The following is a 22,974-nucleotide window of genomic DNA, read 5'->3' on the forward strand; positions in this document are numbered from 1 at the left end:
CATTGGAAAAAATCTGCCTTTTTTCTGTGGTCATTGTAATTCACTTTATGTTAATGCAAATTTTAAATTATTTGAAATGGGGCGCGCATTTTGTCTCTTTTTGCTCACAAGTGCATTCACCTGCGCTAGAGAGAGACGGAAGATGTGCTAGGCAGAATTGAAAGTTCTAGAAAGCCTCTTCTCGAAAGAGATCCCTATGTAAAAATCGAGCGGCGAAAAACATATAAGAAGGCATATTTCTATTAAGTTGTTTAGCTGAGTAACGGGTATCTAATAGTCGAGGCACTCGACTATAGCGTTCTCTCTTGTTTAAATATTATAAATATATAAAAAAGTATATTCCCAAGAGTAGAAGGTAATATTTAAAAAAACACCGAAGCTAGAATTTGTTTAAACTTTTTTTTTTCGATCTTTCCTATGGGAGCTATAAGATATAGTTGTCCGATCCGGTCGGTTTCGACATATATACTACCTGCAATAGAAAGAAGACTTTCTGGAAAGTTTCATTCCGACAGCTCAAAAACTGAGAGACTAGTTTGCGTAGAAACAGACGGACATGGCTAGATCGACTCGTCTAGTGATGCTGATCAAGAATATATATACTTTATGGGGTCGGAAACGTCTCCTTCACTGCGTTGCAAACTTCTGACTGAAATCATAATACCCTCTGCCAGAGTATAAAAAGACTAAACTTTTCTAAAAATAAAAAAAAATTGCCATTAAAATTATAAGTATTTCCACATAATAGAAATATTGTTTTTCAAAAAACAAAAAAAAATTTAAAGATTTTTCCAACATTTAGAAAAAAATGTGTGATTTTAAGAAAAAGAAAAAAATAAATAATTTAACCGTATTTGATCAATTTTCCTTCTTATACACTTTTTAGAAAAAATTTTTTTAGCTCAAGAAAAAATCGCTATTAATCGAAGAAAATTTCCGGGATTGGTAGCCTAGGGGTCTTACGCGTGCGTGCATGCATACGTTATTCAAGCTTGCGGCTGCAAGTGTGAGTTCAATCTCACGTCGAGACGAAAAACTCATGGTGTCTTTTTGTTTTTTTTTAACACTAATATTTACCTATTAATAAAAAAAATGTATTGCATTTTTTTTTTAGCTCATGAATATTTATATTTTGATAAAAATGATGTTTAAGTTTTTCAAATTTAAAACATTCAATTACTGTTACTATTGAACCATAATAAATACATATATTATGAGGCGAGCGGTTAGCGGTTCGATTCTCGGGTGCGGCGACCAAGATGTGTTTTTCTCAAAATAGTAAGTTAGTTATTGGGTTTTTATATTTATAATTTGTAATTTTTACACTCATTTCAGATATTATTACAGTTCCAATTTGAAACCACCCAAGTGCTCAATTAAAGGAAATTCAAGTAAGGTGACAAACAAGAACGAAAAAAAAAACAACACAAAGGCGGTGGCGGCACAGAAACAACCGGGTATAATTCCGAAGCCCGAAAATAGATTTTTGTATTTTCTAAATTTGAGAAATTTTTTTTGTTATTTAAAAAATATTTGTCTATATTTAAAAAAAACCGTATTTCTATTTTTTAGAAAACCCTTATTTCTAAATTCTAAGAAATAATTTTTTACTTTCTAGCAAAAAAGTTCTAAATTGCAGTCTTTTTTTTTTTATTTTTAGAAAAAAAAACCTTTGATTTTAAAAACCTACATTCTTTAATATATACAAAATCGCCAGTAAAGCAAATTCGTATGCGATTTTCTAAAACCAAGGGCGATTTTAGTCGATTTTTTTTTGAGTGTAGGGAAATGTGACGAGTAGGGTAATGTGACGAACTTGTCGAATCTCACATATGACGTCAGGATAAAAATACCAAATAAATGTAGTCGTCTTCTCTTATCGAGTCGACAATGTTTTTACAGTAATATTATTAAGAAGTCCCGTAATTTGTTCGTGTGGTCATTTTTTCTAAAAAAGGTGGTGCACTAACTACACTAGTTTACAAAATAATATTTCTGGAGTGCTCCACAGCAATTGATTGCAAATTATGTTAGTGCTGGACCCCTAGATCACGAAAATACCACTAATTTATTTTTCGATGGCACTTTTTTTTGTTAAGATTTTTTATAGTTTCTGACTTGTTTCTGACTTGTTTCGAATTTCTTCCTATATCCCGGCTCATGGCCACCGAAATGGGCCAGTTTTCGTTTCATTTTAAAGTCAATAGATCAGAGCTTAAATTTGCCATACAGGTCAATATGATTGGATAAGTAATGGAGCGCAGAAGCTCGACAAAGATGAAAAATGTGTTTTTTGATCTTAATAAATAAATTAATCAACAGTTTTTGGTACTTGGCGTTTTTTTTTGTTTTCGCCGTTTGAGAGTGACACCGTTTTTGCTCCAAATATAACGTGTGGGGGTATCGTGACGAATCCGTCTGTCTGTCCGTCTGTCCGTCTGTCTGTCTGTATGAACGCTGAGATCTCAGAAACTATAAAAGCTAGAAGATTGGCATTTTGCATGCAGATTTTAGGAGTTCCTACGCAGCGCAAGTTTGTTTCAAAATGGTGCCACGCCCCCTCTAACGCCCACAATCACTTATATACGATTTTAAAAATTTTAATATTTTGGAAAAGTAAAAATGCAGTTTTATTGTGTTTATCAATACCTATCGAAATGTAGAAGAAATTTTTCAAATCGGACCATTCGTTAAAAAGTTATGCGTGATCTACGTTTTCTATCTCTATCTCCATCTCCCTCGCACTCCCTTTACCTGAGTAACGGGTATCTGATAGTCGGGGCATCCGACTATAACGTTCCCTCTTGTTTTGTATTGATTTTAGTTGTGTCGTCAGTTGGAAAGGATGGTTCACGCAAAACGCTGTAGGATTTAACCCTGATGGAATTTTGAATCGTACTTTTACAGAAATATGGTTTGTGAGCAACTTTCTGCTCTTACACTTTTAAAAAATATTGATTTATGGGAAAGTTACATTAAAAAACAAATCGTTCGTCACATTACCCCACAACTTTTGAAAGTTAAAAAAGTATGGTTCATGCCAAACGCTGTAGGAGTCAGCTCCGTTGGAATTTCGAATTCTAATTATTGCTATTCTATTCTAGTATTGCCGCCCTGTGTTTTTAAAGGTTTGTTGTTGTCACTTTTCTTATCCAATAAGACTAATAGTACAAATATAATAAATACAATATTACCAGGATAAAAAAAATTAAAACAACAAACCTTTAAAAACACAGGGCGGCAATACTACTACTATTTTGACCGCAGCTGTAATCTTTTATGTTTTTTGACTATGTTTTCTAAATTTGGTTTCTCCCTTAATAAAAATCCTAAAATTATTCTAAGTATGGGGTTCAAAAGATAAAGAGTGTATCTTTAACATCGAATCAAACCATGAATCCGTTTGCCTCTGAGAGCTCCGGAAAGTGGACCAATTTAAGCATTTTTCGATCTTTGAGGTCCTTTTCCTAAGAATCCTTGCGTCGGGGAACATTTTGGAAAACGCAGTTTAACTTCGGAATTCATAACAAATCCAAAAATATAGCATCCATCGAGGTAAATTTTTGATGCTGCATAGTGTAATTAATGCCTTGTAGAACTATTCTTAAATTTGTAAAAACTTCGTATTTACGTAGGTATTTTAAATAATACGTTTTAATAGTTGTTTGGCTAAAAATCTTTCACAAAATGTTTGTTATAAAATATAATTTTAAAAGGACATTTTAAAATATCTTTATATTTCAGTCAGAAGTTTGTAACGCAGTGAAGGATACGTTTCCGACCCCATAAAGTATATATATTCTTGATCAGCATCACTAGACGAGTCGATCTAGCCATGTCCGTCTGTCCGTCCGTCTGTCTGTCCGTTTCTAAGCAAACTAGTCTCTCAGTTTTTAAGCTATCGGGATGAAACTTTCCCAAAAGTCTTCTTCTATTGCAGGTAGTATATATGTCGGAACCGACAGGATCGGACAACTATATCTTATAGCTCCCATAGGAAGGATCGGAAAAGAAAACGTTAAAAAAATTCTAGATTCGGTGTTTTTTGAAATATTACCTTCTACTTTTGGGGATGTTATTTTTTAAATATTTCTGAATTTCGAATTAAATATTTAAAAAATCGGACTACTATATCATATAGCTGCCATAGGAACGATCGGAAAATTAATGGAAAAGTAATAGGAAATAAATTCTAGCTTCTTTGGTTTTATTGTATTCTCTCCTACTCTAGGATATGACTCTTTTTAAATATTACCGAATTTCGGTTTTAATTTTATCAAAATTGAACTACTATATCATATAGCATCCATAAGAACGATCAGAAAATTAATGAGAAATAATAGAAAATTGAACATTTTTGCGATTTGTTTATTAATAGAAATGATCTGCAAGGGTATATAAGCTTCGGCTGGCCGAAGCTAGCTTCCTTTGTTGTTTTTTCTAATTTTGTGGCTGCTTATAACTTTCCATGACTATATGGGTGTTAATAACACAGGCCAACAGATATTTTGTCCGGGTTTGACGGCTGAAGTCTGTCAGCTCGAGTATTCGCGACATTTTTAATTTAAGAAAATCAAAAATGTTTGTCGAACAAATTTCTCTGTGGAAGTCCTGCTTAAAGTAGTGTAAGCACGGGCAAGAGTCATATGAAGTGTGAAACGAAAAGGCATCATCAGTTGTCATCTACAAATTCATCATCATCATTCCCTTTTAGGGATACCTAAATAAAAGTCGTGCTTTGTGTCACAAAACACTTAGCTAAAAGAAGAAATCAAAATCTAGAACAATACGCATTTAAGCATTGTAAATTGAGCATAACATGTCAAAACTGTAGCTAAAAGTTTTGTATATTGTTCACAGAGTCGAATACACTGTCACCTTAAACTACCGGCTAAATCCACTGTAATGAACAACAACAGTCCGACGACACCTGATCCTGCGTTGCTGGCTCAAAGCTCCTCGGTAAACGTATTCCACGATGAATCAATTTTGCCACAGCGGAATGTAAAAACAAGTAAGCTTTTCTTATCCGAGCTACTTTACTCCTAAAGACTACAGACACGGCTCTTATTTGCAGAGACCGTAACCATTATAAGCTTTTATACACGTTACTCGTTGAGTAAAAGTTTATATTCGGGGAATTCTCAGAAATCTTTTCCATCTTTGTTTTTTCGGGAAAAAAATGTAGCTGGTAGAAATATTCGTTTCCTACCGCATAACGTATTTATATTCTTGATCAGGATCACTAGCTGAGTCGATCAAATCCGTCTGCCCTCAATCTAGCGTCCACAATCGCTTAAAACGCTGGGGTCTGTCTAGCGCCTTTATTTTAAAAGGTTTTGTAAAAGTGGAAGAAAGATTTTGCTTTGATTACACACAAAAAAAAAATGGTAAAAAATTGTCAAACAGTCCCCAACAGCAAAAAATTGTCAATTCTACGAGTCTGATTGGGCAACTATAACATATAATGTAGGATAATTTTCTTATACACTGAGAGAATTATTTAAGTAATTTGTATTCAAAATGAGTATTTTTGTTCTTGAAAATTAAGAATGAACAAAATTACTCATTCTGAGTACAAAATACTAACTATCAGTACAAATTTGTCAAAACTTTTTTACTCAAATTAAGTACATTTTCTATTTATTTAGTAAATTTTTCCACAAAATGAATAAAAACTGTACTGTGTGAGTACAAACTGTACTCATTTTTGAAAATTACTTGTATAGTATTTTAAAAATGAGTTATGCTCTTTCTCAAATTTAGTACTGAAAAATTATGGAATTGCGAAAAAAAATTCTCAATCCGTAGAACTTCCTTTCTAACTTACACATTACTTTAAGGGCTATACAGTATCAAATAAAAACAAATATTGAATGACGAGTGTAATAATTTTTCGTCACAAATGTTGATATCAGAACTTTTGTATGTTGAAGGTGCGATCGTCACTAGTTTTTTTTACCTCGTTAAGAGGTGTTTTAATTTGAAATCAGAAGTTTTTGTTTGTTTACTTTTGCTCTCATAGGAGCTATATACATTTAAATTTAAATTGTTCAACCATAATTTTTAAACTATTGTATTGAAACGAATTAAGTTAAAAAGGGGTTTAAGTATTTCAAAATACCTTTTGTTCGTTATCAATGTTTCTCAACATGACCAACGTTCGTACTCTATGTTGCTCAACATAATCAACGACCAACAACTTTAGCAGTGGTATTATTGGTAACAGTATCAGGCGTACAGTTACCCCCACGGCAGATAATATTTGCTGATCAGCATATTCTACATAGTCGATGTCAACGGTTGACTCGATGTCTCACTGACCCGCCAAGCAGTCAGCACTTTCTGCAGAGTCAACCGACCCAACTATGCAAACTGCTACCATAATCAAAGCATTCTGACCTACTCCAGAATACAACCAATTCCACTATTCTTTACACTAAACTTCCGTGTTATCCAAGTAGTATATAAGCTAGTACCAAATTCACAATAAATCAGTTATCAACACATCTTATAACTCCGCGGTCTTCCTTTCTGCCCTCCGGGAAGAGGACTCGTATACAAACTTATATTGATCCACAAGCCACGCTTGGGATCAAACATTGGTGACCCCGACGTGATCCTTGCATAACCAAGGATCACACTTACAAGGAATCATTAACTGATTCTTTTGAACCACGCTAAACTAAAGTCCTCCAGTTCAGGCACCTCACTAAAAGTCCTCCAGATTAGGCACATTACTAAAGGTCCTCCAGTTCAGGCACCTCACTAAAAGTCCTCCAGATTAGGCACATTACTAAAGGTCCTCCAGTTCAGGCACCTCAATAAAAGTCCTCCAGTTCAGGCACAACACCAAAGTCCTCCAGATTAGGCACATTACAAAAGGTCCTCCAGTTCAGGCACAACACTAAAGTCCTCCAGTTCAGGCACATTACTAAAAGTCCTCCAGTTCAGGCACAACACTAAAAGTCCTCCCGACAAGGCATACCGCGTCAAGGTCCTCCAGAAGGAACACCGCAACCAGGTCAAACAGGATCTGTGGCAACAGTTTCGTGATCTGGACCCCGAGATTAGAGAAATGGCACGACCACGAGAAGACGCAAAACCACTACCACCAGCACCAAAGGAGATGGACGCATCAATAAGCAAGGCAATCCGGCTGTTGCAATTACGATGTACCGAAATGGAATCATCCACATCGATGCGCAATGGGCATTGGTGAGACAGGCTCATGATGTGATAGAAGTAATACCAGGCGCTTCAGACATCGCCGCTACAGAATTGTGTCAAGTACAGTCACTTTATAAAGAATACGAGACGACGCTGTTACGCAAAGATGACTCGCCACTAAAGCTAACGTTATCCCAACCACCAGTCAACCTACCTGAGTTTGCTGGGGAATACCTACAATGGCCACAATTCCACGACCTCTTCATGGAACTAGTTCACAATCAACCGTACCCTCCTGCACAAAAGCTACATCTGCTTCAAGGTGCACTTAAGGGGGAAGCAAGAAATATATTAAGAGATACAGCATTCTCCCAAGGAGAATATGAAGACACCTGGCGACGATTAAAGACCAGATACCAAAATGGGCAAATATTAATCTTCACTGCACTCGCAAAGATTTTTGACCACGAGCCTATCAATGGGTCGGCTACTCAAATCCGAGCGCTGCATGATACTGTCGAAAGATCTCTAAGCACACTTAAAAGTCTAAAAATCGACACACAGACATGGGATCCAATTTTAGGATTCCTAATACGAGAAAGGCTTGATCACAAGACACTAGCAGCGTTAGAGGACGCTGCCGACGCACCCACAGAAGTGCCCACTCTACCAAGCGTTCTTAGTTTCTTGGAACGAAGATCTTGCATGCTAGAAATATTGGATGAACAACCAAGTAGAAGACAGCCAATGTTCGCAACCGATTCAACCATTTCCGACTGTAAAACCACCGGAAGCTCAAGCCTGTGCAATGTAATCACAGGTCTTCTCGAAACAGAAACCTCGTGTGATGCAAAAATAAAGCCGGGCTTAGAAGAAGGAGGAGACGATCATGCAGGACCTCATCCGGTTTTTGAGGAACAAAAGGATGACAATCCGATGGATGACCTCCAACTCGAAGAGCTGTGTACAAATAACCAATCTGTCGAAATAACAAAAGATAGCGAACGGATAAATAGGAACTCTCATAATGAAGAAAGGATGCATTTAACGAACTTAGTATTGGTGAATCATGACATAATTGAGCCTGAAGGTACTTGTATCCAAGTAAAAACCATCGAAACTGACTCAACCGACCAAGGACCAACGATTAGACCGAATAAGTCCTTGCAGCTAGCGGAAAACCAGCCAGCAAGTGAACTACTTAGAAAAATCAGCTCAACTTCTCATCAACTTCGAAACTACACAAATTCTGAACTGTTGATGATATTTCTAAAGTTACCTAAGAAACATTTAAGGTTTGTTGCAGGAATTCCACATACTTTAGACAGTCCAAATGATCAATTTCTACAAGGTCACAACTTCAGTCCCCACGGCAATGCTATAATATTTGTCGCAAGGGCGATCGTTCATCAGCAACAAGAAAACAGGAAGGACGTTAATCAGAAGCTTGAATCTCGACAGCAGAAGGAAGGATCCGACACTTTCATGGAGATGGTAGCTGCGGACTATACAAATCGGTCAAGAGGTGACCGACATCACGCTTTAATTGAGGGTACCCCTCAATGGGGGGGAGAATGTTCGTTATCAATGTTGCTCAACATGACCAACGTTCGTACTCTATGCTGCTCAACATGATCAACAACCAACAACTCTAGCAGTAGTATTATTGGTAACAGTATCAGGCGTCCAGTTACACCCACGGCAGATACTATTTGCTGATCAGCATATTCTACATAGTCAATGTCAACGGTTGACTCGATGTCTCACTGACCCGCCAAGCAGTCAGCACTTTCTGCAGAGTCAACCGACCCAACTATGCAAACTGCTACCATAATCAAAGCATTCTGACCTACTCCAGAATACAACCAATTCCACTATTCTTTACACTAAACTTCCGTGTTATCCAAGTAGTATATAATAGACTCCTGCATGAATACATTCATAAGGCCTTTTGAATCATTTTCCCCAAAAAGGTGTACATGTTTTGTTGTACACCTTTTTTGTGAATGTTGTAGAATGCTATGATTTTTATATTTGTGTGAATGGTGTTCTCACTCACAATTTTACTGTACACCTTTTTGTGAGTACAGTATTATTGCTGTACAGTATTCCAAGTGTACACTGAATGATATTAAAATTTTTTTTTGATAATTTGGATTCAAAAAGTTATAAATTGATTTTTATTCTACAATCCTGAATTCTTTAACTTTCTTTACCTCTAAGCCACACTTTTATCAGAAACAATAGACCATATGGGACAACCACGTTTTCACATATAAGCTGATAAATTCGGTGTTCCATTTTTCGATTATAATTGATAAAGATATGACAATTTAAAAATTAGTATTGGCCATGGTGCTTGAAATTGGTTAATTGATTAATTTATTTTTCATTCATCTTTATTGTCTGTGTCGGTGTCTACATTTATGTTTATTGTGTCAATATTGTAGTTTAAGAACATAATTTGATTAACCATGTCTTCATTAGTACCAATTTTGCAACGTTTGTCCGAAATTAAATTTTTTGCAATGGAAAACGCTCTTTCCGACGCTGCTCTGCTTGCAGAAGCCGCAAAGATTTTGCAGCTTGTTTTAAAAAGCAGTGGGAACTGATCCTTTGAAGTGGCCCACCATTGAAGGATGTCAAATGTGGAGTTGAATCCAACGCGTACATTTCCGTATAAGTATATTTCATTATTAATTTTTTCCAAAATATTGCGGTCCTCGTTGGTTGAGAAATAGTCCGAAAATATGGCATCGATCTCATGGTCGGGTGAAGGGATATGGTTTTCCAAAGAATCAGAAGCATACAAATTCATAATGGTTTTTATGTCGCCAATTGTTTCCTCTTTTTCCTCTTCGGAAAACTGGGACAATTTGTTGGTTTGCGGGTTTAGAAATAAAGCCATTCTATGAAACTTTGTTAAATTTTGGAGAACTACATTTTGAATAAGATTAAGTAACTTAAATTTGGTATTTTGAATAATTTCCGGATCATCTGTGTCTAAACTGCAAATTTTTCGTAAATGATTGATATGTAGAATAACCAAATGCAATGTTGGTTCCTTCGTAGCTTCTAATTTTTTGGATGCCATTTCAAAATGAGACAGTAATTTTATAAGTTCCCTTAAGTTGCTCAAACTTATTTCCGCTACCTTTTCCATTTGGTTTTTGTCATTTAAAATATTTAGAATTTGAATCCAGTTTGTTTCTATCGACTTAATCAGGTAATATACGGTGTTCCACCGTGTTGGGCAAAAACTTTTAAGGGAAATGTCCAAGCTTGAATTCATTCCAGATTTTTTAAAGTATTTTACGAGCTTACTGCATCGTTTAACCAATTCTTCTAGTTCTGGAACTTCCTTTATTGTTTTTTCAATTATATTATGCAACAAATGGTTGATGCAAAATATATGTGGTAGTCCACGAAATGCCGATATCATGTTAGAACCTCGATCTGTAACTATGATAGGTTCGTCTAGTTCCAGGTCACATTGAAATTCGTTCAAAATTTTGGAAATTTTTCGTTTTATTCTTATGCCTATGGATATTCTTTGTTAAAGCAAATTTGTTGCTGTGTTTTTACTTACCGGTACAAGATTCACCCTTCATTGATTTTATTGCCAATAATCGATTAACTAAACTCCCTTCTTTGATAAAATTAATGGTAAGCGATAAATAGGACGTTTTTAAATGGTCGTCAGTCCAAATATCTGTCGTTATGCTATAGCCGTGAGTTTTATTTTTTAGAATTTCATTTTTTATCTCCGTGAAGTAGTCGAAATAAATTTTCGATATGTTTCTTGAGATAGTGGTTGGATGGGGCAATAACTTATTAATATTTACATTTTCCCCAAAGGTGGCACCGACTTTAATGAGAAACTGCGCTAACTTTTTTAGTCCTGAGTCGTCAATTATATTAAAAGATCGTCCGTTTTTTAAAGTCCATTCCGTTATAATTTTTACTCCGTAATGTTTTGTTGCCAAATCCACTTCCACTTCTTCTGGCCCAGCTGTCCTCTTTGTATTATCTATTATGTAGCACTTATGTTTTACAAGGTTTGAAGTACTTTTTTTAAATCGATAAACATTTTTGCAAGTTCTGCAGCACACAACACTTTTTAACTCTTGTCCGTTATGGTCATCAATTTTCCCAAAGGTGTTCCATACCTTGCTGCTTCCTCGTTTATTGGTCACGGTGTATTCTCCACTAATTATTTTACATTTTATATTTGCCATCTCGGTCTTAGACAATTCCAGCTAAATGTACCACAAATACAAAAATTAACCATCAATCTTACAAAATTTGATAAATATTCTTACGGTTTCCATTTCCATGCTTACGAAATTATTTTCATACAGTTTCAATATTATTGTTGTACATGACAGTAAGCACACTACTGTTCATATGGAATTTTTACTGAACACCTTTTTTATGAGGTGTACAGCATGAAAATCGATGAATGATCGTAGCATTCATTTTTAAGGTGTACTCAAAAAAGGTGTACTCATTTCAGTTTGCCTGACACTGTGCACTACACACTTAGTAGACTTTACAGTAAATGTTGAGTACAGTTAATACTGTACAGTATGTATAATTCAATTTGAATAGATTCATGCAGGAGTCTAGTATATAAGCTAGTACCAAATTCACAATAAATCAGTTATCAACACATCTTATAACTCCGCGGTCATCCTTTCTGCCCTCCGGGAAGAGGACTCGTATACAAACTTATATTGATCCACAAGCCACGCTTGGGATCAAACAACCTTTTAAAAAAAGGTATAGGACATGACTGTTACGAACTCCCAAAATAAGGCTATTTGTAGCTTTTTTCCCGCTAAAGTAGCGGGTTTTTTTCAAAAGTCGTAAAACTAAAGCTTTGTATATGAAACTGCTTAAAACAATCTAAATTATTCCATGACCCTAAAATACAGCTTGGATACGCTCCCGCAAAATTCAATACTAAGGCAGCGATAGTTGTTCTGAGCTGACAAAACTGGCTATTTTCGTTTCTTAATAACTTTTAAACGAGAGTTTTTACAATATTGTGTTATATACCAAAATTTAAGGAATCTGGGCTATATAGATTAAAGTTTTAAAGAAAATCGTAAGAGCCGTTTTTGAGAAAAATAAAAAATAGTTCAAAACAGTACTTGTTTTTCCGCTAAACTAGCGAGTTTTTCCAAAACAGAACTAATGTTTCTTATATCAAGCTGTTTAACACCATATAAAATTTGCAGGACTTTAAACCAACGTTTTGGGACAGACACACAAACTGACAAACCGAATTAAATTTTCATTTTGGGAAGAAAAAGAAAATATTCTTTTGGTTATAACTTTTGAACGGAGCGTCGCATTTGATCATATTTTATCGACGGGTATTTTCAATAGGAAAACAACTAAAACATTGCGAGGGGGCATTTATCCCCACCGGCCCCAACAGCTCCAATTTCCAAATTTGCACTTTTTCACTTTCACCGTTCTCTCTACCAAGCCAATTGATTTTCTTAAAGTCTTGGTATGCAATCCTTTAAGTTTTTGCAATACCCTTCGATTGGTGTATTACTCATTACGATCGGACTATCACAGCAGATTTTCAATTTTGCGGCTATATAATAGTAGTCGCCTTCCAACACTCTCCTTGTGCGCTTCCTTCGTCACACCATGGACTGCCGTCCATAGTGATATGTTAATTGGGTAACAGAGGAGGGACCTGTGCCCCAAAAACCGCGAAAAAAATACCCTTGATGGACCGCTATTTCTTAGGAAATTACGTGAAGAAGATTATCGGCGGAAATGCATGTTTCTCTTGTAATTGCATTTCAAAGTTGCGTGTTTTGCTATAAAAACAACGTAGCATTTTCTAGGATTTTTAGGTGTTTTGTGACATTTTACTATAATTTTAATATAAAAAACATATGGGCTTTTCGTTTGTTGTCAAAATAATAAAATTCGACAAAGATGTGAAATTGTTTTTATAGCAGGCCAGACCCCACAACAGCGAATTAAATATCATCGGTGGGCACTAGACGAGTCGATCTAGCCATGTCCGTCTGTCCGTCCGTTTCTACGCAAACTAGTCTCTCAGTTTTTAAGCTATCGGCTTGAAACTTTCCCAAAAGTCTTCTTTCTATTGCAGGAAGTATATAAGTCGGAACCGACCGGATCGGACAACTATATCTTATAGCTCCCATAGAAAGGGTCGGAAAAAAAATCGTTAAAAAATTCTAGCTTCGGTGTTTTTTGAAATATTACCTTCTACTCTTGGATACGTTATTTTTTAAATATTTCTAAATTTCGAATTAAATATTTAAAAAATCGAGCGACTATATCATGTAGCTGCCATAGGAACGATCGGAAAATTAATGGAAAAGTAGTAGGAAATAAATTCTAACTTCCTTGGTTTTTATTGTATTCTCTTCTACTCTAGGATATGACTCTTTTTAAATATTTCCGAATTTCAATTTTAATTTGATCAAAATCGGACGACTATATCATATAGCTGCCATAGAACCGATTTAATGGGAAATTAATTGGAAACAAATTATAGCTCCGTTGATTTTTATTGTATTCTCTTCTACTCTAGGATATGATTTTTTTTAATATTTCGGAATTTCGAATCTCGGAATTTAACAAAAATCGGATGACTATATTATATAGCTGCCACAGGTAAGGATAGAAAAATTAATGTCAAAACAATACGCAATTTAAAATATATTTGCAATTTGCAAGTTAGGCTTAGTACTCAACCCAACCAAAAGTCGTCCAAAACAACAAACTTTATAAAAACAAGGTCAAAAATTTTTGTTTCATATGAAGTTTTTGTTTTGGACGACTTTTTGTTGGGTTGAGTACTAGCCCTTAATAGGAATGATCTGCAAGGGTATATAAGCTTCGGCTGGCCGAAGCAAGCTTCCTTTCTTGTTTTTAAATAAAATTTTAAAAATGGTTTTTTTAGTTTTAAAATATTGAGTAAAAAATAAAACGTTCGATATATAGAACGCATATGTATACATCTACATATATATATACATAAATGTAGCTCAATTCCTTCATTGTGATATTTCAGTATCCATTATTTTCGTTTCCTCTTTTTTTTTAAATAGGTGAAAATGTTCCCCCGTCGTGTGCAGAGAAAACCTTGTTTGTTATTTCGATGATTCTAATAGTCCTTGCATTGCCTTGGTCCATATTCTGCTGCCTCAGGGTTATGTCAGAGTATGAACGAGCGGTGATCCTACGTCTGGGACGGCTGCGTCCCAAACCTCCAAGGGGGCCAGGCGTCATCTTTCTGGTGCCATGCATCGACGACGTCTTTGTCGTCGACATACGCACCAGATCATTTGATCTGGACAGACAGGAAATCCTTACTCGCGACATGGTGACGATAAGCATCGACGGAGTGGTGTACTACAGTATCAAAAGCCCTTTTGATGCAATGCTGCAAGTATACGATGCAGAGGAAGCCACCGAGAAGCTGGCCATGACCACTCTGCGGAACGTGGCCGGCACCCACAAGCTAATGGATTTGCTCTCGTCGAAGGAGTACCTGTCCAATCAGATCGAAGGTATATTGTACAACTCCACAGAGCCTTGGGGAGTACGCGTGGAACGGGTGGAGATGTAAGTATTTGCGGGTCTTTCCCTGGAACATTCACTGGTTATGCAAATATTCGTTAGCAAGGAGATCTTTATGCCGGATCAACTGAAGCGCGCCCTGGCTGTAGAGCAGGAAGCGATGCGGGAGGCCAAGGCCAAGGTGGCCGCTGCCCAGGGAGAACGAGATGCAGTAAAGGCGCTGAAGGAGGCCGCCGACATTATGGAAACCAACCCCATTGCCTTGCAGTTGCGATACCTGCAGACCCTGAACTCTATCTGCAACGAAGACACAAGATCCTATGTCTTCCCTTTCCCCGTTGATATTGTAAGGAAAATCATGAAATGATTGGCAGCGATTGTTTTAAAACAGCCAGCCAAATGTGTTATTATAGAAACACATATAACAATGCTCAATTTTAAAACACTTGTACTTGGTAAAACTTAAAAAATAAGCAGGAAGCAGAGGTTACTCAGTGGAGGTTTAGCATTCAATATACATTTCCTAGAGTGCCTTGCTTAAAGTTTTTTTTAAGTTTTAGTCGGAAGATTGTGTCGCACTGAAGGTGTCGTACTCGACACCACTCGACGAGTCTGTTTTAATATCGCCCAAGCGGGTTCACCCATTACTCGGTTTCAATTAATTTTGATTTTACCCATATCCGCGGACAAAAAACTTTGCTTGGTAAAATTGACCAACAAAGATAGTTACGTAACTATTAAAATAGTTACGTGTATTTTGTTTTTGCTTTGGGGTTGTGTTTTTGCTAATTGTGTGTATTTTGTTGTTGTGAAATGACTATTTACTTAGTAGAATTGACAATTTTGCTGGTTGGGGCCTGTTTGACAATTATTACAGTTGATTTTACTAAGTTTTTTTTTTTGTGCGGCTTGTTTTATTTTGTAGGATGAAAACTTTAAAATACAACCCCTTATAATTATACCCGTTACTCTTAGAGTAAAAGGGTATATTGCATTCGTGCAAAAGTATGTAACAGCAAGAAGGAAGCGTTTCCGACCCCATAAAGTATATATATTCTTGATCAGGGTCACTAGCCGAGTCGAACTAGGCATGTCCGTCTGTCCGTCCGTCTGTCCGTCTGTCTGTCTGTACACAAAAAAAAAACTTTGTAAAATTAACTGTATTAATTGTCCAACAGGCCCCAACCATACAAATGATCAATTCTACTAAGTAAATTGTTGCTCTTACGTAATTCGTAAACGTAAGTGTTACTATAAAAAATAGTTATGCAACTGTAAAAAAGGGTAGAATGTGCCTAAACTAGAAATTGTAGTTAACTTACTATTTTTATACTAAATATACAATTATTAATAGTTATTTCACAGTAATTTATAGGTTATATTAAAAAGGTAGTTGTCCAATTACCTTTTCCAAAAGTGACTTATCCTACTTCTTATAAAGGTGCGGGTTGCACTTGACTTCCAGCTAGTGTGGAAGTATATGCAAGACTTAAGACAGAAAATAAGTCTGGTAATAGTCTAGAAGAGGGGCCTGTGCCCCAAAAATCGCGAAAAAAAATTACCCTCGATGGGCCGCGATTTCTTAGGAATTTACGAGCAGAAGATTATCGGCGGAAATGCATGTTTCTCTTGTAATTGCATTTCAAAGTGGCGTGTTTTGCTATAAAAACAAAGTAGCATTTTCTAGGGTTTTGGGGTGTTTTGTGACATTTTGCTATAAAAAACCGTTTGCTGTCAAAATAATAGGCGTCCGAAAAAACTCGACAAAAATGTGAAATTCTTTTTATAGGAAACCAGACCCCACAACCGTGATTCTTTAAGAGCTGGAGCGACCATGGATGACTATCATATACAATTTTAAAATGAATCTTAAGAATTAACTATCCTCGGTGGACAGTGATTCCTTAAGAACTCGAATGACTATGGATGACCAACATATGCGTACACACAAAAAAATTTGCTTGGTAAAATTGACCAACAAAGATATTTACGTAACTATTAAAATAGTTACGTGTATTTTGTTTTTGCTTTGGGTTTGTGTCTTTGCTAATTGTGTTGTAGCCTTCTCTACGATTTTGTTTAAAAATATAAAAATTAAAGGTTTTATAACGGCTAGGACCGTGAAAAAGGTTATAATAGATAATCATCCTTGGACCGCGATTTCTTCAGATTCACCTAAAGGATATGTATGTCTTGGTCATCCATGGTCACTCCAGTTCTTAAGGTATCACTGCCCACCGATGATATTTAATTCGCTGTTGTGGGGTCTGGCCTGCTATAAAAACAATTTCACATCTTTGTCGAATTTTATTATTTTGACAACAAACGAAAAGCCCATATGTTTTTATACCCGTTACTCGTAGAGTAAAAGGGTATATTGTATTCGTGCAAAAGTATGTAACAGCTAGAAGGAAGCGTTTCCGACCCCATAAAGTATATATATTCTTGATCAGGATCACTAGCCGAGTCGATCCAGCCATGTCTGTCTGTCTGTCTGTCCGTATGAACACTGAAATCTCGGAAACTATAAAAGCTAGAAGATTGGCATTTTGCATGCAGATTCTAGGAGCTCCTACGCAGCGCAAGTTTGTTTCAAAAAGGTGCCACGCCCTCTCTAACGCCCACAGTTTTGAAGCTATTATGAAAATAGTAACTGATATGTATTCGCTTCGTCAATACCTATCGATTGGCCAAGTCAAAAATTGCCACGCCCACTCTAACGCCCACAAACCCAATAAACGCTTAAACCTGGCCATCGCCTACACTTCCGCCTTTCATGACCAGTAGTACCAATATCTGGCGGTAGATGGCGCAATACAATATACACTAGCGCCATCTAGGAAATGGCATTGGAAAATATCTGGCTTTTTTTCTGTGGTCACTCTAATTCACATTATGTTAATGCAAATTTTAAATTATTTGAAATGGGGCGCGCATTTTGTCTCTTTTTGCTCGTATACGTTTTTCACGGGTATCTAATAGTCGAGGCACTCGACTATAGCGTTCTCTCTTGTTTATAGTAAAATGTCACTAAACACCTAAAAATCCTAGAAAATGCTACGTTGTTTTTATAGGGAAACATTCCACTTTGAAATGCAATTACAAGAGAAACATGCATTTCCGCCGATAATCTTCTGCACGTAAATTCCTAAGAAATCGCGGTCCATCGAGGGTAATTTTTTCGCGGTTTTTGGGGCACAGGCCCGTCTTCTAGACTATTACCATAAGTCTTAATGACTCAGAATCTGACTTGGGCTTGGTTCATGAAGGGCTAGACCCAGTTGGGAATTATAAAAGAGGCATTTGTAAAATTACTGTTGCATACTTTTACACTAAAGAAGTTACGTTACCCAAACCAAAAGCAAATGCTCGGACGACTATTTTTATTGTTAAAGTACTTTTTTTTTTTATAGTTACTTAACTATCTTCATTAGTCAATTTTACCAAGCAAATTTTTTGTGTGTAGGCTTTGATTGACTCAAATTATGATGGAACCTTAAATGCAATAATGTAGAAGAACAGCTAAGCAATTTTTTGGCACAGGTTTTATTACAACTGAGCACAAACCCTCAAAGATATCTTAAATCAAACAAGAAAGGAAGCTAGCTTCGGCCAGCCGAAGCTTATATACCCTTGCAGATCATTCCTATTAATTAACAAATCGCAAAAATGTTCAATTTTCTAATATTTCTCAATCATTTTGATCAAATTAAAATTGAAATTCGGAAATATTTAAAAAGAAGATAATACAATAAAAACCAAAGAAGCTAGAATTTATTTCCTATTACTTTTCCATTAATTTTCCGATCGTTCCTATGGCAGCTATATGATATAGTAGTCCGATTTTTTAAATATTTAATTCGAAATTCAGAAATATTTAAAAAATAACATCCCCAAAAGTAGAAGGTAATATTTCAAAAAACACCGAAGCTAGAATTTTTTTAACGTTTTCTTTTCCGATCCTTCCTATGGGAGCTATAAGATATAGTTGTCCGATCCGGTCGGTTCCGACATATATACTACCTGCAATAGAAAGAAGACTTTTGCGAAAGTTTCGTCCTGATAGCTCAAAAACTGAGAGACTAGTTTGCGTAGAAACAGACAGACGGACAGACGGACGGACAGACGGACATGGCTAGATCGACTCGTCTTGTGATGCTGATCAAGAATATGTATACTTTATGGGGTCGGAAACGTCTCCTTCACTGCGTTGCAAACTTCTGACTGAAATCATAATACCCTCTGCAAGGGTATAAAAATTAAATGTTGCTACTTTTTTTAAAATCGCGGTTGCACAAATACAACCCGTTAAACTCGAAAACTAAGTGTGCAGTTATGCTTATAACTATCTATATTAACACAATTTAATGCCCATAGGGCTGCACCAAAAACACTGTCGGCCTGTGTAATTTTCAATCAATATAAAAATAAGTTAGCCTTTTCTTGTACGTCAATATCTTGCAGAGATTTTTGACAAAAGGTCTTTCACAATTTTTGTCTGGCAAACTTACAAATTTTACACTTTTGCAATGGGATTGAATACCACCAATGTATTTCTCAGAACTTGCTTGCTGTTGCACAAACAGCTTTGAAATCGATTTTTACTTCTGCTGAAATGCGTAAAAGAAGACTGGACATGGGATGTTTATTAGGGTATCTCAAAAACAGAGGGTCGTGCTGGGGGATCCGACTCAGTTCATTCATGTAAACGGCTCATTACATCAACGGCAAGTGTTCAAGGGGGATAGCACACTTAGCTATGCGAAGACCCCAGTGCAGAAATGTGAACAAATCGCTTTGAAAACATAATCAAAGGGGTATTTATCTCCAAGAAAGTTAAGGCTGACCGCTAGACATGATAAATGAATTTCGTTGCAGCCGGTGAAGAAACGATCGGTTTGAAAGATGCGGGCAAATACTACGCTCGGCGGGCCATTAATTAAGCTTGACAACGCGCATCAGCGGTGGTTTTGAATGGAGGTTTTGAACTTCTTTGGGCATGAGGCTGCGCCACGAGTTGCTGCTGTGGGGCTAGGGCTTGGGAATACTCATCGCGGGGGAGGGCTAGGATTCCTAGCTACGTGATAAACTAGTATTGATTAAATACTTGTGCAATTACACTTTTAATACCACTTAATCGACGCACTGTGCAGCGGTGGTTACTGGCTAAAAGGCAAACGCAAACTCCCAACGTAATGACCGCATCGGGGGTCGGTGGATCGGTGTATAGATGAATCGGGGCTAACAATTAAGCGCCACAACAAAGACTTTACTGGGGGAACCACGCTAATTGACCATGTATTGCCAGCAACTACAAGCAAGTCTCGCCATTTAATGAGGGATGCGAAGGGGCTCGAAGGTGAATGGCGAAGAAGAGCAGAAGACGAAGCGAACTAAAACAAATACAATGAACATGCAACAAATGGAGGCTGCGCGCTCTTTTTGGCAGCTTTGGATGCGGACCATGACTCTTTCCATGGCTCTACGGATCTTTGTTGAACTTCACCCATTAACTTTCGAGTGCCGGCATCGAAATTGGAAATGGGAGTTACGTATAAAAGCCGCACGAACAACCAAGAAGTCATGCAGTTCACTACGAACCACTAAGGAAGTCGAACCTCAAGTGCTCCCAGCCCCACCACAACCGCTCAACCTAGCCCAGAAATGCGTGGATTTATTGTAAGGCAGAAAAGCGACGTCGACTAATTACCGGACTAATCCTTTCTTATTGCTCATTAGGTCCTGTGTCTTTCCGCCGTCGCGCTGGCCGCGCCCCAGGGCTACAACTACAATCCTGGCCCGTCCGGCTTCGGTGGCATCAGCACGACTAGTGGGGGCGCCTCCTTTTTCCAGGGAGCCGCTCAGGCTGCCCCGGTGCAGCCGCAAGCCATCTACCAGCAACCAGCCGTGCAGACCCACCACCATCAGCATCAGGTGCAACAGGCCCAGCAGGTGCAGCAGCAGCAAGCCATCGTCTCCAAGCGCTTCTTTATCCACTCCGCCCCGGAGGAGGCCGAGGACTACAAGGAGCGTCACATCACCGTCGGCGTCCCCAAGCGCAACTACAACGTGGTGTTCATCAAGTCGCCCCAGCGCAACAATAGGAAGACCATCAAGATCAGTCCCGCCGCCAACGAGGAGAAGACCGTCATCTACGTGCTGAGCAAGAAGGGCGAAAGCGATTTGAACGCTGAAGTTGTGGAGCAGGCCAGCTCCACCAGTAAGCCGGAGGTCTTCTTCATTAAGTACAAGACCAACGAGGAGGCCGCCCACGCCCAGCAGCAGATCCAGGCCCAGTACGATGCCCTGGGTGGCAGCAGCCAGCTGACCGATGAGGGAGTAGCCCCCGTTACCTCCGTGATTGGAGCACTTGGAGGCAGCGACGGGCACGTCGATGCGGGATCCGCTGTGGGCGGTACTGGAGCAGCCCAGATCATCTCCACCGGATCCGCCGGATCGCACACGGGCAACGCATACCTGCCACCCAATTTTTAACTATTGAGCATTATTCCCCAAAAATAACTTCACAATCCTCTGTGAAAATTGTTGTTAATAATAAACTTATACTGCTGTTGAACTTAACCTCATGCTATCTAATTCCTTGATTCTTTTATACTTCAAATATTTATAATTCAGTTTACGATTACAAAAATTAAATATTCTTCTGAAATGTGTTCACGAAAATACGACGGACATGGCTAGATCGACTTGGCTACACTCATAAAATTTTTTAACATTTTTAATTTGTCAGCCCTAAATATAAGAAAAATCGCAATAGACAATTTTTTTTAGGGTTCGTTTTCCAAAAATTGCCCTATTGTTTAGGTCGAATTTTATGAGAACGAAAATTTAAGATGCAATAAATGGACACATACATGTTAGGTTGTGAGAAGTCTTAAAACTCCCCACAAATCTCGAGCCCCTACACAGAAAAAAAAATTGATATGAAATTGCACTCAAGTTAACATTATTTCATATCAAATTTGGGCCGATATTAATAAATGCAAGATTGATATTTCGAACATATCAAGTTGATATTTTCGAGAATATCAAGTTGATATTTTTAAATATCAATTCAATCTTAAGAAAGATTAGTGTTTAAAATAACATTTGAACTTTTTGGTCATCAAAATGATATTTTTTATATCAATTTTTGTCATCAAAATGATATTTTTTATATCAATTTTGTTCATCAAAATGATATTATTTCGTGTATATTAGTACCCCCCAGTAAAACAGAAATTTTTATTTTATATTAAAACAATTTAATTCTAATCATTTCACATTTTTTTGAGTCGGTGTACATATGTATAGGTGGGCCAGCAAAATCTTCAATATTTTATTATTTTAGTTTTGCCTGTGACACACACAACGTAAAACTGCGGCCGGCACACACACACACGCACATTCAGAACCGAAATGTCTTTAAATTGTGTGCTAACTCGACGGCAAAGTTAAAATCACCACAACTGTGTAATGTTTCGACTTAGAACTCAATAAAAAAATAAATTGATTTCATTTGACAATAAAAACACCTTGTTCTCGAATATTTTTGGTCTCAAAGTTGGGCCAGCTGTTTTTGCAGTGCTGCACAATCTCACATTGGTACAGTGTTGTAAACTGTGGAACACTATTTCTCCCTTTCGAACTAAATTCGAAACGACATTTGATATTATTTCATATCAAAGTCATACGATTTCATATAAATTGTAAATATACTTGTTTTAAATACCGAATTCAGTATTTTTTTTCAAAAATTAATATGAAATAAGATCAAAATAATATTTCTTCATGTTAGAATGATATGACGAAACTTGATCTTTAAAAAAGATCAAATTAACTAACAAATATCAATTTGATATTTTGTCATATTTTTTTCTGTATACACACAAAAAATAACTTGGTAAAATCAACTGTAATAATTGTCAAACTAAGTAAATAGTTATTCCATAACAACAAAATACACACAATTAGCAAAGACACACACCCAAAGCAAAAACAAAATACACGTAACTATTTTCATAGTTACGTAACTATCTTTGTTGGTCAATTTTACCAAGCATTTTTTTTGTGTGTAGCAACAGCGAATGCAGCTAGAATGCGGCAGAATTCAAGGTCTTTCAGGACCACCAGTAAATGGTGGAACTTGGACACAGCCAAACAGGAGAGACCGTGAAATAATGGTGCCGCGCTGGATCTTGGTGTTTGCAGCGGAGCGAATTA

General features: G+C 37.0%; 2 protein-coding genes across 2 annotated transcripts; both read left to right on the forward strand.

Annotated features, from left to right (window-relative positions):
- The first annotated feature begins 4,872 nt into the window (after nt 1-4,872).
- TwdlV (TweedleV) lies at nt 4,873-21,333 on the forward strand. Its single transcript, XM_017155490.2, has 3 exons — nt 4,873-5,014; nt 20,060-20,430; nt 20,491-21,333. Exons 2-3 carry the CDS (start codon nt 20,416-20,418, stop codon nt 21,244-21,246), a joined length of 771 nt encoding a protein of 256 aa, XP_017010979.1. The 5' UTR covers nt 4,873-5,014; nt 20,060-20,415; the 3' UTR covers nt 21,247-21,333.
- Nucleotides 4,881-15,242, forward strand: LOC108066804 (stomatin-4). Its single transcript, XM_017155489.3, has 3 exons — nt 4,881-5,014; nt 14,280-14,796; nt 14,854-15,242. Exons 1-3 carry the CDS (start codon nt 4,906-4,908, stop codon nt 15,116-15,118), a joined length of 891 nt encoding a protein of 296 aa, XP_017010978.1. The 5' UTR covers nt 4,881-4,905; the 3' UTR covers nt 15,119-15,242.
- Nucleotides 21,334-22,974: the final 1,641 nt, after the last annotated feature.

Source organism: Drosophila takahashii, chromosome 3R (genome assembly GCF_030179915.1).
Source record: "Drosophila takahashii strain IR98-3 E-12201 chromosome 3R, DtakHiC1v2, whole genome shotgun sequence".
Lineage (NCBI taxonomy): Eukaryota > Metazoa > Arthropoda > Insecta > Diptera > Drosophilidae > Drosophila > Drosophila takahashii.